Below are 16,337 nucleotides of genomic sequence, written 5' to 3' on the forward strand. Positions count from 1 at the left end.
CAAACGAAATTTTTCAGTAGAACCCACAAACACGATGTCTTAATACACTGGAAGAAACAGAAAACTTATTTCAGTTTTCAAACTTATTACAGTTTTGAAATCTCACACGTAACCCGGCGAACTATGCAATCAATCTTAAGTTTTTTCAATCACTTTTTCATATCTCACCATTCAAATTAAACGATGGCACTTTGTCGGTGTTTATCTGCAAATTTTTTGTATGTTTGTAGTAGTGGTAGTAGTTTTTTCCCCCAGTGAGTACAACAGTACGTATGAGCATTGTCTGCGTTGTTTGTTATAATTTCAGATAAGTTGAGATTGCCGATTGTCGGTTACATTGTTTTCTTGTTGCGGTTGTTATTATGCAAATTTTGGCTAACAACCGCTTTCAAAAATGGGCGACCATAGTTTTTGGAGGGGGGGTTTGAATTTTAATTAACGTTGCGCATACGCCGCGTGGTACACCCTGCAACTGCCATCCTAGGTGTGTTCGATGCCGTTGGGCAAAAAAGTATGCCAAGTAAATACTGTTTTCAAAACGAAATAATGAGCACACTTTTTTTTCGGCGTTTTCTGTTTGTTACTTGCTTTGTTGCTGCTCTTTTTTTAAGCTGCCTTTTTTGTGTGCTTAGATGCAGGCAAAGGCTAAACACTTTCACTAAAAATCCACCAAAGGCTACACGAATTTCGTGTCGTACATGACAAACTCTCGACTCGATTTGGTGGGCATGCAGAGGGGTTGCGAGGGGGTGGGGGCAGTGGGTGGGAGGACAGCTATGTAAGTGGCTTAAACAGCCTATGGCTCATCCTATACTCTTGGTACCGATTCCGTGCAAATGGCTGTTACTCTAAGTTACTCACTTAATATTTATTTGTAAAAAGTTAAGGCCTAACCAATAGTCATAAATTTAGAAAAAATATCTAAATATGTTTAATATAATAGTAGTGCTAATAATGTTTATAGGATTTAATCTATAATATTTATAAGGCCTCATTTGCACTTAATGAGGAAGAACATAATGTTTTCCAAAAATATTCATATTATGTGGAAAAAGCAATGGCACTGCTAAGCCAAGTCGTTAGAAGCAATCCCCCATATCACTCATTGCCCAATTCCATGTGCCTCCAAGTACTTAACCCCACAAAATGCCGACAGACTTGGACACCCCCAATACCACATAATTCCGCCGCAGACCAGAGCCAGATATCCGCTGTAAAATATCGACAACTATGACCAGAGAAATGGCTGTGGAAGTGCCTGTATGTATGTATGGTGGAAAGAAGAGACTCACTGGCGACATTGATTAACGAGTGCTTAGTTAAAGCGGCACTCAAACACGCGCTGCTAATGCCACAGATGCCTGCAATAATAGTTGCAGCAACAACGCAGCAGCAGCCGCAGCAGCAACATCAACAAACAAAAGTCAACAACAAGCGCGCACAATGAACGGGGAAATAAGCGACAACAAAAGTGCAATCATAATTCTCTCCATTTTATTCGTCTTCAGATTTTTATGATGAATAATTGAATGGAATCTAGGAATAAGTTTGAAGCGAGGAGCACTATTTATTGCCATTTTCGCCATGCATTTGCGCAAATACTTTGAAATGTGTTTATTAATTGCCAAGTGAACCCCCTTCACCCCGCCGTTAATTTCAAGTTAGTCTGTTGCTCTTGGTATATATGCAAATATATATATAGGTATATATATATATATATATATATATATATATATATATATATATATATATATATATTTAAACATATTTGAGGGGTATACGCGACTGGGCAATGACCTGGAATGCCCTAGTACGCGAATATGCAGCTGTGATCGAAGTAATAGGGCGCTTAAGTAGCAATATATTTCAAAACAACAAAGTTATTTAACAATATTGCTAACGATTTTAGTGCGAAAACTAGTGCATGGATAACTAAATATATATATAATTATATATATAGTAAAATGATTTAAATTAGCAAACAAATTAAGCCGAGATTATGATATGAGCGCTCTCTATTTATTTATTGTTTGTTGAGGCCATAAAATTAAGTTATGCATTTATTGTTGCTGAACTTCTGCAAAAGTTGCCTTTGAATTTGTTCTCTTACTTTATGACTGAATGCACCTGTTTATTCAATTGAATTGTTGCTACGCACTCAAATTGAAATTTTCATTAAATATTTTAGCTTGTTAAGTAATCTCCCAATTAGTTTTCCCTAATAATCATGTCTATTATTGGGCAATGACATATTGTTAATCTATTTATTTACATTCTGAAACAAACTTACTCCCAGCTGAACTTTGATCTTGTCGCATTACTTAATTAAATCAAATGAATCGGTTATTTATTTACCAGTCCGATTGTTCTATCAGCTGTGCCCTTTTTCACTTCGTTTTAATCTCATATAAATAGATTTTATTTTTGGCAGTGGCTCGTTTTTTTTTATTTCGGTCTAGAATAACTACAAATCACACTATTAGTGAGTCACGCTGGCCAACAACAAATTACGCACAGAAATAGCTTAAACATTTGGAGGAATATAGGGGGCATACCGTATATACTGTGTATATTTCGTATGATTCATTTGGCCAGCAGCTGGTATAAAATTGTAAATTTGTTTCAAAATTGCGTTGGCCAAGAGGACAGTCATCTTGAGCCCAAATAGCTCTCTATAGAATAAATCAACTAAAACATTCAATCATCCAATCAATTGTTTGCCGCTTGCTAGTTGGGTTTACACATTAAATTTTTTGACTTTTTTCTATGGACTTGGAAAATTTTATTAAAAACGTTGACTATAAAATACTTTCCTAACAATATCATTTTCATTGGATTCTTTTTAACTATATTATGCATTTTAGTCTTATTCTTTCACTCTTACTACTTTCTTTAACTATGTTTTTATTTTAAGTTAGTTCTAAAATTTTATTTTAATAAATGTTTTAAAGCTGCTCTAGCTAAACACCGATCCCAATTTAATTGCTCCCGTCTGGCTTACCCTTAACACAAGTATGATTTCTAATTTTCAATTAATTTTGCGATTTGTTCATTAAGTGTTTACCCACATTTTAGTAGCACAACTCCTGCGGCATGTTGATGGGGCAGACCCAAATTGCTGTGACGTCTGAGCAACTGCTGCTGCTGCTGCGGCGGTCCATCCAAAGCGGATTTAATCAGTTGAAAGGCCATTACACGCACTTAATTCCAGGCCTAATTCACAATAACATCACCTACATAAGTCCCGACACAATCATAACCCGATAGAGTCTCTAAGGCAAAGTTGTGCTTCTCGACACAAAAACATTTAGCCCAAAAAGCCCCGTGAAAATGTAAAGTATTTCGGGGCAAACGAGAACACAAAGCCCGCGTTTTTGGCACACACGAAAAAAAAAGCATGCGGCATCCACGACAAGATCGATTCTACTGAAACCGCATCCATGAATCCATCGCCATGGCGAACGTGAATGGAACGGAACGTGGAGCCCGAAGCGCAGCGCAACCGAAGTGGGCAAAAAGCCGAAAAAAGCGCTGGAAAAAATACGAGAAAAATTGAAATCGAACAAAACGAGACTGTAAACTCTGTAGACTGGAGCCAGCGGAGCAAATAAAAAAAACCGAAAAAATGAGAAAAAGCGGGACCGCAAAAGCGGACTCATGGATCGTATCGCTGGGGCCGATTCGAATGGGGTACGCTCGTTGTTCGTTGATACGATGATGCTGATGCTGATGCTCGCTCTGCATGCAAAGCCGCTGATAAAAATATATAGAAATGGGTGGAAAAAAGGGGGGCGTTGCTGCTTTCCGTCCAGGGGAGCGATAAGCCGAATGGGGGATAAGTGGAAAAGTTGGTTTGGAAATGTGAGTGGCGCCATCAATGGGCAGGTGGGCAAATCTGAGTGGCGTCATCTGGCGAGTTCCTTAAGTTTCTGCTAGCGCCACCTATAGTGTGCGAGGCGAAACGTGAGACATCTAGCGGCAATTTCTCATTTTACATGGAGCGCTTTTTAAAATATACACGATTATGTAGATAAAAGATTTCCCAGTTTTATGTACTAAATTTCCCAAGGTCTCTGTAAAACACAATTCTTTTCAGCTTTAAAAAATACTGAGGCTAATTATTATTTAGACCTAGCTGAAATTCGCTTCTTATTTACGCTGTTAAAAATATGTATATCTATAAAAAGGGCTATGATTTTAAAGACTAAGTATTTAGATTTAGATTTAGCAGCAAGCAGTCAATGAGCAGAATGAGCAAACACGATACAATTTTAAAGATGATTGTACTTTTTCGTATCACTCAATAGCTCCACCTATGTACAAATAAGGAGCAATAGTAAACTAAATTCGAAGAAGCGCCACCTTTGGAGTTCTTCTATTAAATTCAAATGAATGTATAACAGTTATCTTTCTTACACGAACAGTTGTTAAATCCATAAATGTCTAAAAATTATCTTGAATAAACTTTTCCTGGTTTTTCTTGTATACTTTTATATGCATATGCAAATTGGGTAAGCTTTTATTCATCGAACTTGAGTTTAAAAATTAATGTCATGTTCGATAACCTTTTATATAAGACTTTACAAGCAAGTGTAGGGAAATCAGAGAGAGAGTAACTAACTAAGGGTTAATAACTTCGATTTTTAGCTCCACGCTTAGCGCAAAAAAGTTTTTTTTTCTAGCTAATGGGAAATATTTGTCTTTGTAGCAAGGAAATATAAACGAGCTTTAACTTTTATTGACGAACTCACCCGATAAGCCCGTATCATTGATGCTGGACGTTGAGGTGGAGAAACCCGGTAGCTTCCGCCATCCTTTGCGACTCCAGAAGCTCCTTGCCTTCGATTCCGTGGCGGTGGTCTGTACCGTTTGGATGCCATTGCCGCCTGCAATCCGGTGATTGGGCCCCGGATCCTCGGCGGCTCGTATTCTGGCGCAGCTGAGTATTCTGCGACCACAGGAGGCTCGCGTAAGGAAGCTGCTCCCGCTCTGGCCACCACCACCAGTCATTCCAGCCTCATCGTATACAGTGGCCGCTCGCTGGAACGAACGACAGCTTTGAGTGCCCACGGTGGGCGTTTGGCGGGCGCACTTGATGTGCTGCGTTTTGCTCAGACGAAGGCTGCCGATGTAACTGGCACCGCTGCTGCCGCTGAAACCACTGTCCAAGTCGCCGCATGTGGAGGCCAGCAGCTGCTCCACTCCACCGCCAGGACAGCCAGGCGCTGCTTTGGTCCTTTTCCCCGCCTCACCGCCGCTATCACAGATGTTGTCCGCCGAGGCGGAGGTCAGTCGGGCCAAAATCGTGGGCGGTTGGCCACTGGCTGCCGTTACACTCACACTGGGCTGCGGTGGAGTGGCCTCAGCTCCGCCAGATCCCGCCGATCCTGCCCCCTGCGGCTGCTGGTCTATGGACTTGGGCGGACTCTCCGGCATCAGCATGGCCTCCACACTCAAATTGAGCTCGCCCAATATCTTGTGGTGTCTGTTCTGCACTCGACGCAGCTCCTCCTCCACCAGCGTCTGATTGAGCGAGCCAGCCGAATGGGAGCCCACTGTACTTCGCAGATGGTGCCCGCTGCTGGTCTGCAGGGCAGCCGCGTTGATCTCCTCGTAGAAGTTCTCGCTCTGACCCATGCCCGATTTGGTGGTCAACTTGTGGTAACGCGTTTGGTAGGACTGCAAGGTGGCCGGGCTCACCAGCTGTTTGTTCTTCTTGCCCTTTGAGAGCAGCGCTCGAATGGAGTTCGGTGGTGGTTCGGCCGTTGGGGAGGATGATGAGGTGGTGTCCACCACCGACGAGACTCCTCCAGCACCTCCTCCTCCTCCTCCGCCGCCTGAGGAAACCGCACCCGGTACGTTGGAGTGTCTCATGGCGGCACCAGGTTCGTAGTAGGCATACGAGTAGTCATGATGCAGGTGGACTATAAAAGAGTGTTAAATATTAATATTTAATAGGTTCATATTTGTAATTTGATAACATTAAACCGTTAATCTTTAGTCATGGTTTCCATATGCAACATTTTTAATAAGTGAGTACATTTGGAATGCAACCACAATATATTTACCAGTGTGATGGTGGTGCTGCTGATGGCCAAGGTTCCTGCCCAGAGTCTTGCTATGCCGCGCCGCCAGCTGCTTGAGATGATATGGTGATGTCTCCAAAGTCGCCGATTCATTGCAAATCTCAATGGCATCCGGATCGGGATCGGGATACCGGGGCAATAGCTGTCTCCTGCCAGGCGTGTTCACCGGCGAACCACCACCGCTGGTGGGTGGTGGATAGTCCGGCGGTGGTGGAAACTGCAGGCACTGCTTAGCCACGCCCCCGTGCACCGCCTCCAGTTGCTGTTGCTGCTGTTGCTGTTGCTGTTGCTGCAACTTTTGCTGCTGCTGCTTCAGTCGCTGCAGTTGCGTCTGCTGTTGCGTATAGTAATTCTGATTCGAGTGCTGCTGCTGCTGCTGCTGTTTTAGCTTTGTGTGGACCAAAACCTTGCCGGCCACGCCCCCTCCCCCAACCACGCCCCCCTGGCCCGTCGTGGGGGCGGCCGTCGAGTTGCTGCCATTGTTGCGTCTGCTGCCCAGGCCCAGGCTCTCCATGGCACATGGTGTGGCTGATCCGCCAAAAGCTTCGATCTGCGAAGAAAGGAAAAGCGGGAAAACCATTATGAAATGTTGGTAAATGAGATGGACGATTTAAATCGAAAAATATAAAATAAAAATCCCTTCTCATATGCAATTTTCAAACATAACTTAAGCTGCTGTGCATATTGAAATGTTCACTACTGGAAATATATAACAATTAAATAATAAATAAAGCCAGCACCTCAAGGTGACATTAATTAACGAGCATAACATTTAGTTGAATAGAAATACACATTGCAGCAGCTGCTCCTGGCAACGGAAAAAAGGAAAACAAGTTCCTGGAACTTTGACCACTAAACTGGCTTAGTAAATGCCCGGTATTAGTGGTATTTGGCATTCGCGCCGCAAGATGCGAGTTCAGAGAGCCATTCCCTGCCACAATCCACATGTCGCCGTGATTAATTGCCGCTAATTCAGCAAAGTCTCTACTTTCGATGGCCAAAGGGTCGGCTGGCTGGCTCCTCTTTTTGTGGACTGGCTTCAAAGGCCCAGCCGAGCGGTAATTGAAAAGCCGGGCTAAACGAGAAATGAGCCTGGCCAGTGACCACAAATGAGTCAGGTGGAGTCGTGGCCAAGATGATGGATCCCCAGCTGTCACAGGTGAGTATGCCACATATAAATGGGCTATGAGCCCCAATGCGGAGGTTAAGTCGAAGTCCGACATGGTTTATGAAATCAAATTCATCTTGGAGTTAGGATTTTGAAATCCTATTGCAAAAATCTAGTGACGATCGCACCTTCAACATACTGAAATAGAAACACATCTGTGACGAAAAGTAATGTTATAGCATAAACGTATTTATAATTCTAAGCTAATTCCCTAATGTTTGCTGGAAGTCAAATGAGTTCCCTTTGGCATTGTCAATAATTTAAGCTATTTTACTGCGAATACAGGCAGCATTTCCCCCGCTGACAAATGATAATGTCAGTTGTTGGGCAAGATTATGATCAAGATAAAGGATAGAACTCCAACGTATGCCATGGAGTTGGAGTTGCATGAGCAGAAGGAAGAGGAGGTCCGATAATGTGCAGGGGAACATAATAAAGTTGACAATGATAATGCCACCAAGTTATGAGTGGATATCCCAGGCCAAGGATTCTTCGTGGTAGCAGACAGAAATTCAATTGGTAATTTGAGTAGAGGTCCATCCCGGTTCTGGATTCTTGTTTATCCTCCAGCTCGCTCTCTCTCTCTCTCCCCCTCTCTCTCGGTTGGGATCGCATGCGGTCTCTGTCCTTTTCTCTGTAACTTGAGACAAGTCTGAGAACTGGACACGATCTCGTTGGCACAGCAGGTCCCCAAATTAGCGTCTAAATTTAGCTACTCAACAAATTGAATTGAGCCCAGCGAGGGGCAACGCATGTTGTCTCTTTCGCCCAGCATGCACCTCTCTCTTTCCTTTGAATATATTTATTATTTTTTGCGTTCCAGAGCCCTGTCTTGAGTTTTAAAGCTCTGCGTGCACTTGAAGTGGTGCAAGGGTACGGCAGGGTATTAGGGGGATTAAGGGCTTCCAACTTCACGGGGGAAAACATCAAAAAACCCTAACGCATGCCATTGTCAACAGTCAGATACAACAACAATGAGGCGGGCAGTGGGGAGGGGGGAGGGGGGAGGGGTTTCAACAAGGGAAGTAATGAGGAGGGGCCCAGGGTAGCAGGCAGTGAGAATGTGGGAGTTTGTCAGGGAGTAAACCACTCGAAGGCAGGGCAAGGATTCCCTTGGAACCTCTTGAGCTCCCCTGAAATCTTCACCCCTCCGAGATTCTCCTACATATACATACGTATTTATATATGTATATATAAGTATGCATCCTATGGGGGAGCCTTGAAGCTTCTGGCTACCAGGGTAAACTTTGTGTTTGCCGACGCTTCAACCCACTTACAAGGATTCATATGTATATGCGTGGCTGTTATTTTTTATACACCGTACTATATGCTCTCTTGTTAGTTTGCTTGCTTTTGTTTTCTCTTTCCTGTTTTCTCAACTGTTTCACAATTTTAAGAATAACCCATTGCCGAAAGGTTAATCGGGTATATAAAACTAAGTGGAAAGTATGTGAAGATAATGGGAATGATGGAATAAGTCCCACCTGCCTTAAGGTAAAAAGGGTATATAAAGAAAATTGGCAAATACGTACAAAACTGCTGTATATATGTTTCATATGGTTTCTTTTCTATTTTTTTCCGCTATGTTCTTTGTTGTTAAGGTATAAAAACAGGGTATCTCTTAGTCTACTTATCGCCAGGGCTTTCCCTGCTTATATCACCCTTGTTTTCTCATAATTTTCCTTCGACCCTCGAGCACATTTTCCGTACTTTCCCGAGGAAAGTGAACGGACGCGAGTGGCAGTGATGCGAGCGAGGAAAAGCGAACAAAAGCCATCAAGCTGCGTCTTCCGCAGATGCGTTAAGGAAGTACCCACATCCTATGCCAATATTGCCGCCGCTCAAGTGACTTTCGCTGATTGATTGGGTGGTGACCCCGATGAAGCACTTAATTAGAAACACACGCATACGCGTTAACCGAAAAAAGGAGTTGCTGCAGCTGTGCCAGTACTTTAATGGGGGGAACCGAAGGCCAGCGAGCAGCGAACAGCTTCCAACACTCGGAGAAAAAGTAGCATAATTGCTTCAATTCAAGAAAAATTAATATTAAATGCAAAATATTATTATAAACAGAATTTCAACTTATTTAGGTTGAATATATTACAAGGGAATACAGATATCTTTGTATCTATATAATAAACATATGAACTAATTGGAGTCGAGCAAATTGGAATGCAATGGGCTGTCTTCCCTTTTGTTTGCCCAGTGCAGCTCCCCCTTGGCCGTTCTTCGAGTGGCTGCGTGGCGCGTGTTTTCTGCCACAAGGGGCAGGGCAACAACAGCGAACCGAACCGAACAGATCCGAACAGAAACGCATTGCAATAATTATATGCTGAGGCAGAGCAGCAACAACTGCAACAGCATCAACAACTGCAACAACTGCAACATCAACCCCAGCAGGCTGGCCCCTGCAAAAAAGTGTTGCATGTTCTTCTATCATATTTTCAATTTATGTGTCGCCAATTCACTCAGACTTCCCTTCGCCGCGCCCGCAGCTCCAGCTGCCCCCCAGAGTCGTCCTCCCGATTGTGCAGCGGATTCCCCCGTCCGTTTATGGCATGTTGATGCCCGAGTGCGAACAAGTAATTAGAAAACATATTTCGAAATTGTTTCGCCATCCGTTTGTGCAACTTTGCGGCTCGCAGCTGTGCTGAATTCAAAGGGTAAGAAATTCCGCTCCGACTTGCAATCTTAAAGTTCAGCGGGATTGCACGTAGTTATTCCCTTTTTAATTTCTCCGAAATGTATCTTTTGATCTTGCCTTGGAAGAACTCGGAATTTATTTTTAAGGAAAGTAAATAATCATTGAGAAATTATATTTGAAGGGCTAACAAATGATTCTCTTGCTTTTTCAAAAACTAAAACTAATAATTACTTTTTACTTTATTATACGCTTAAGTTTGAATATTATTGGCGCATTTTTTCCCAATTTGGCTTTCGCTTTTTAAAATCCCTGTTAAATCCATTTCGAGTGTCGTTATCCTTTGAAACTGAAAGCTCCATTCGAGCACTTGCTCGATATTAAATTGATAATCCGATTTTAAGATCAATTAAGGGGGAACCCCCTTTGGGACAGGGTTGCCAGGCTAGAGGAAAGCTGGCTTTGGGTGGTTTCCTGCACTGTTGTCACTCGCTTTCGTTGATTGTTCTGCTGGGTGCATTGACTTGCAACGCATCCCCTCGTTGTGATGTGAAATCCCCACCCCCTCCCTCCACCCAGAGCCCCGCCATGCAACCATTTTTCCCCGCATTGCGTGCTGCATTGTCAACAAGTGCGAGTGAAATAAAAACCCGGGACAAAAAAATGCAAACAGGCAAAGTGAAAGGAGCAAAAAATGTTAAAGGGAGTACAGAACATAGACTATGGGAGTTTTTCTTTTATATTTTTTTTTTTTTGTATAATTCTAGAGGAAAAGGAAAATGGGGGAGAGCTAGTTGCCCCTTAGTTGCATCTTTACATCCTTCAACATGATTTCCCTGCATTTTTCCGCATTTTTCACCGTGTGTGTGCAAGAAAGTAAAATGAATGCAGCCAAAGGGAGTTGAGTTGAATTAATGTTAATTATGATGTTCAGTGATGTGGGAATAACTAGGCACCATATAACTTTAACTATATATTTCAATTAAAAAACCGAACAATATATTAAAAGTCCCATATAGTTATTATATGCACATAATATTCCTATTGCAATATATGCTATTCTATATATTCCATCCACCTCTAATGATGATGATGATGTTTTGCTCGCCCAGATGTTTAGGGTAGAGATAATGTCCGCTATGATGTGCGCTATCTCTTAGTTACCAACTTTTCCCCCTCCCGGCGCCCATGTACAACCCCCCTGGGAACTCCCCACTTCATTCATTCTTCATTGGCCGATAAGCAACATTGGCTGCATGTGCAACTTTTCCTGTTCCTCCTTTGAGTGTGGACTTTATTTTCTCTTTTTTTAGGCCTGATCTGGCTTTCAGCTTTATCTGTGGCATTAGCCTCCTTACCACGGCACCAGTTTTTTTTTATTTTGTGGATTCTGGGCATGCTAAAGTGTCGTTTTCATTGGAACATTTTGTCAATTGCTTCGCTTTCACTTTTGTCCTCACATTTTTCATTCAAGTTGACTTCGATTTTTTGTAGAGAGTTTGCAGTTTGATTAAAGCTGCTATAGCGATTCAATGTAGTAGAGATAGGTTAGAATTAAAAATACAATAAGTTTAAAATTGCATTAGATTTATTTTTAAACGTTTTTATCCATTTTAATCCCAAAACTGTCCTTTTAATGTGTTTCTTTGAAGAACCTTTGAATGTACTTGCTAATCATTGCCTCATCTCTATGGGGATTCAGGGTCAAAGATCTGTATTTTCCCCCAGCTTTTTACAGTTGCGTTTTCCTACACTTGACAACGAATTATGCAAAATGTGAGTTTCCCGAGGGGGACTTTTCCACACTTGTTTTTTGTTATATTCCTGTGAAGGATTTCGCGCCGTGTTCCGTAATTTTGTAAAGAGCAAACTACACATGCTCCACATAATTACATGGCTGGGGATCGGAGTTTCAGGGCTGGGGCATTCGTCCATTGTTTCCACCATGAAACAATGCCACATGCCACATGCCACATGCCGCATGCCACGCATTGGATTGGGCATGGGTCACCTTCGCTCCTCGTCATCTGAGTATAAGTATGAATATAAATATGAATAGGTATATGAATACGAAACTGAATCCGAGTTTCAGCATCCACATCTCCATCTGCATTTGCCAACGTCGCCAGCTTCATCTCCTTTATTTTGTGCACTCAAGCGCCTTTTACTTTGTGCATAATTTCTTGGGCCCATGTGGGCGGGGGTTGGGGATTTGGTGGGTGGTGGGTGGTGGAGGGTCGTAGGTTTTTGAGAGGCTGGCGAAGGTCATTGGCCCGAGATTTCTCGGCATTAGATCTTGAGATGTGCCACTGGTCAACGGATGTGAATTATGCATAGTCCTTTCCCGCTGAAACTTTCTTCGTCTTTGGCGGTTTTTTCTACTGGTAATTAAACTTGGCATATTACACGTCAAACAAATCTAGTTCTATATTAACTCGGTGTTTCAGGTGTATATTTACTTGAAAACTCTCTGTCTACTCCATTGTTTTTCTTAGTTACATCCATATTTCTTTAACCTAGCCATTTGTTCATATTTTGTTCATTGTTTTCGTTTTAGAGTGATACATAATAAAACATAACTAAATATATGGATTTTCTGGAAGCTAGTGTCATAACTTAGCACAAACACTTATTTTCCCGTTACCATATGTTCCTTGACACCCGTTTCCATACCCCATCTCAGTGCCATTGCGTTCTGGTTTTATTGTGCTCATCTATCTCTATGCATACGAGTATTCCAACACCCGTGTTCGTGTGTTCCATTAAGAGTGGCTCTTGGGCATGAATGAATGCCATCATGCTCGTCATCTTCATCGTCAGTATCCCACTTCCCACTTTCCACATTCCCCTTGATAAGGACAAGTGCTATATGAAGCTAGGTTCACATGGGACTCCCCAAGCCCGAACCCAAAGCCGAAAACCCTTTTGCGGAAAAGCCAACAACGCTGGGGTGAAAGTAAAAATTACACTTGCAGCGGGTGGCATTCCCCCATATACATATACATTTTTTTTCGTTTTTATAATTTTCCTTGTTTTTTTTTTATATTTTTGCAAAACGTCAAAGAGAGAAACGTTGACGTTTGTGGTCCTCGCATCCGAATGACAGGGGAGATGCCCCGCGAGTTCGTTAAACCTTCAAGCATCGAAGTTTTCATTTCTTTGCCCACCAGGAGCAACTAAATCCTTGGGTCCTGTTCCTCCTCGTGGTTCTTGTTTCCCTTCGCTTTTTTCCAGTATTTTTACTAGCCTGCGGCAGGTCGCGACTCCCTAACAGATACTTTGATGCCAAGTGCTGGGTAGCAGTGGCAGCTCCCTCCCGAATCCATGGTAACACTCGAGAAGTTAGTGGCGCTGACAAAGCTCACACGACAAGAGTCAATGACTGTTGTCCGGATCCCTGGGCTCCATGGGTACCATAGGTTCCATGGACGACATGGTCTGGGCTCCTCCGGATTCACCTGGGGGTTAAACAACCCGGCGAGTGCGTTGCGTTAAAATTTAATTAACAGTCGACAGCACGCACTTTTCCAGTGAAAAGGTGGAAAAGCTGACAGCACTTGACACCTCGCCAATTGATATACACCTTGATTTGGATCCGGCATTTTCTAATTGCAGCCAACACCTTTCACACATCAATTAAAGTCATAAAGTTAGTTTTTACTTGACATTTGGGTACCCAAAATGAAAGGCAGCAAATTGGCATCATCATCTGCACAGTTTTTAAATGATTTTTAATGGAGTACCCTTCCATACCTCTAAAAGCGGTATATATTAGGTTTTAATCTGATTATCATATGTGCTTCTATTCTGTAGGTCTTGCAGTTGCAGTAGTATATCTTTCATTTATAAATTGCTGGAATTTTCCGGAGATTTTCTTCACACTCAGTCAAGTGTGAAGCGAATGGCACACCATTTCCTTCGTCTTCTCTTCTCCGAAGATCACAGCGACTTGTCTGCTAATTGTAGCCTGAGGAGTTGGATTGCAGGGTTAGATGGGTTTATCTAACACCTGTCACTTGATTGTCAATCTGACACGCGATCGAGGGTAGCGTCATTAAGAAGACTTCAGGTTTCGAGATAGTGAGGCAACGTTAACAAGTTGCTCCGCCGGGACTTTGCGTTCTATCCCAATTAATATACAATTATTAAATAAAAATGTGAACACACCCGATGCCCTTTCTGAGGCTTCCCTCATTTGGAAATGAAGAGCAGGGTAAAGGGTGAGTACATATCAGGAAATTCCTGGTATCATCACTCCAGCCCATAATTACGTACATATAGTTTCGTGTCTGGCTCACTTGACACCTCCTAAATGATGTCCTGCCCCGGGGGCAGTGTTCCAGTATCGGATCGCACACTATCCCATACCCGAAACTCATCTCGGACATTGTGCGCTAATTGATTTTGCCGCTTAAGTTTACAACGCGTAAATTTCCCGCTGAAATGCAACCGAAACCGCATCCAATCCAGCCAACTGGATGCCATGTGATGCGGCTGACCTCGAGTGTCCACTTTCCGCTGTCCACTGTCCGCTGTCCATTGTCCAGTGCACAGTTGATGGTAATCGGCTTATGACCGCCTGGTTATTGTGGTTTCTCCGACCCAGAGTTTCCCCCTTTTCAGTTGGACTTTTGGTTTTGTTTTTCCCCCCGCCTCTTTTGTTTTTGTAAATGATATGCGTGCAAAAGTGACAGCGCTAATGGGCAGCAAAGGCTGTCCCACAGTTGGGATCCATCTCAAAATGCACTGGGCAAAAAACAGATGGCTACTCGCATAGTGCCATCGAAGAAGTGGACTTATAACCTTAATATAATATGTAATCTAATAACATTTCTCGTGTTAGATAGATACTTATTGTAAATATACAAGCATTTTCTTTCGGTGTACGCTCGCCGTGGTCCATCTGCCGCATCCTAGAGCTTGATGAGACCGAGGATGATGCGCTCAATCAGATGCGCCCAATAAACTTTGCGGCTACTTGGCATTGTTCGAATGCCGCAACGGCTGTTCAGGATCGGATCGGGATGGTGGGGGAGCGGGTGCGGAGCGGATCGGGCGGCCGGAATCCCTCACTAAGTGGCCAAGTGGTGTCCCACCAGTTGTTTGTCGGTTGATTGCTGTTATGTGCTGGTATGCAGCGCTTAACACGCCAAGTCAATTAAATGTTCGCTTCCGCAACTTGGCGACTTGGCCAAAAGGAAAGTGTAGCAGCCAGGAGGACTTCAGTTGGAACCGATGCACTCGGCGAAAAGAGTCACACCGATTCTTGAGAGGAATTATCTATTGAATTTTCATGTCTTTGAAGCTCTTGTTAAAAAAAATTAAGCTTGTGATACGAGTAAATATGTAAGAGGCCAGTTGATAAAATTATCCTAGTTGCTCGTACTATAAACATTTTTTCAAGTGCATTTCTGGCTTACCACTGGCAACTCAAAGCAGCAACAATGAGCTCTGTGTGCAACTCATGTTTGATGTATCACACACTCGGACGTGGAATTGGATGAGGATGGAGAACCGAAGCCAAGGATATGGATATGGTTATGGATGTGGATGTGGATGTGGATGGATGTGAGCACTGGACAAAGTGTCGATGAAGTGTTTATGGCCAAACAGCAAATATTCGCGGAGCAGGAGAACAAGGTGCCTGCGTTCCTTTATGAACAGCCATTGTTTTTAGCAATGGATACATGTACATGCCTTTCCAGCCCAGGATGGAAATGGGTACATTGATCTGGATCTGGATACGGATCTGGGTTGTTGCCACGGTGAAAGTGATACACTTAAGTGTGGGGCCGCTTAATTGATTGACCAGATTGTTGGCATTCGGGTGAGTGTGCTTTTAAAACATTTTAAAATATTTGTGATATATTTTATATGCTGCTAAACATTTATTATACAAAATTATATACTCTCTTTCTTTTTTTTCTCTTTTGTATTGTTTGTCTATCTTTCATATGAATACATTGAAGATGTTTAAAATACTGATTAAACATTTTTAGCTGTTAATAAAAATGTATTTTTTTTGGGAAAGGGAACACTTTTTGTTAGTAGGGTATGTACTTTGGCCATTTATGTAATGATTTACTTTGCAGGGGAGGAAAGAAGGAAGATCCCCCGAGCAGCAATTTCTGGGGGCAGAAGGGAATCCCCAGATGAGGCAGTGACTCGACAATTACCGCACTCAGCATTGGGCGTTCAATTTGCGCCGCGTCATCGTTTGCAGCCATTAGAAGCCGTGGAAATCGCTGTGGAAAACGCAGCAGAAGTTGCAGTTGCAGTTGCAATTGCAGCTGAAGTCATCGCAGCGGCATTAACAATTAATGTGCCACAGCTACTGCTGCTCCACTTGGCTTCACTCCGCTGCACTTCAATCTCGGACAGCTTTCGGCCAACTCTGCACACAGAGGAAAAAAAAGGTCGGGTAAGGAAGCTTAATGAAACA

The 16,337-nt window shown here is 42.9% G+C and overlaps 1 protein-coding gene across 2 annotated transcripts in view; it reads right to left on the reverse strand.

Annotated features, from left to right (window-relative positions):
- The window catches only part of LOC117148148 (rho guanine nucleotide exchange factor 10), a 103,655-nt gene that overhangs the window by 70,904 nt on the left and 16,414 nt on the right, over window positions 1-16,337 (reverse strand). Inside the window, exons 3-4 of one of the 2 annotated variants that reach the window (XM_033315379.1) lie at window positions 6,069-6,636; window positions 4,752-5,924 (exon numbers count right to left, since the gene is read on the reverse strand). In XM_033315379.1, coding sequence (XP_033171270.1) covers window positions 4,752-5,924; window positions 6,069-6,600 — 1,705 coding nt within the window. In that variant the 5' untranslated portion in view covers window positions 6,601-6,636. Of the gene's footprint in view, window positions 1-3,068; window positions 3,208-4,751; window positions 5,925-6,068; window positions 6,637-16,337 lie in introns of those variants that run through there. The other variant, XM_033315380.1, reaches the window with a different exon arrangement.

Source organism: Drosophila mauritiana, chromosome X (assembly GCF_004382145.1).
Source record: "Drosophila mauritiana strain mau12 chromosome X, ASM438214v1, whole genome shotgun sequence".
Classification (NCBI taxonomy): Eukaryota; Metazoa; Arthropoda; class Insecta; order Diptera; family Drosophilidae; genus Drosophila; species Drosophila mauritiana.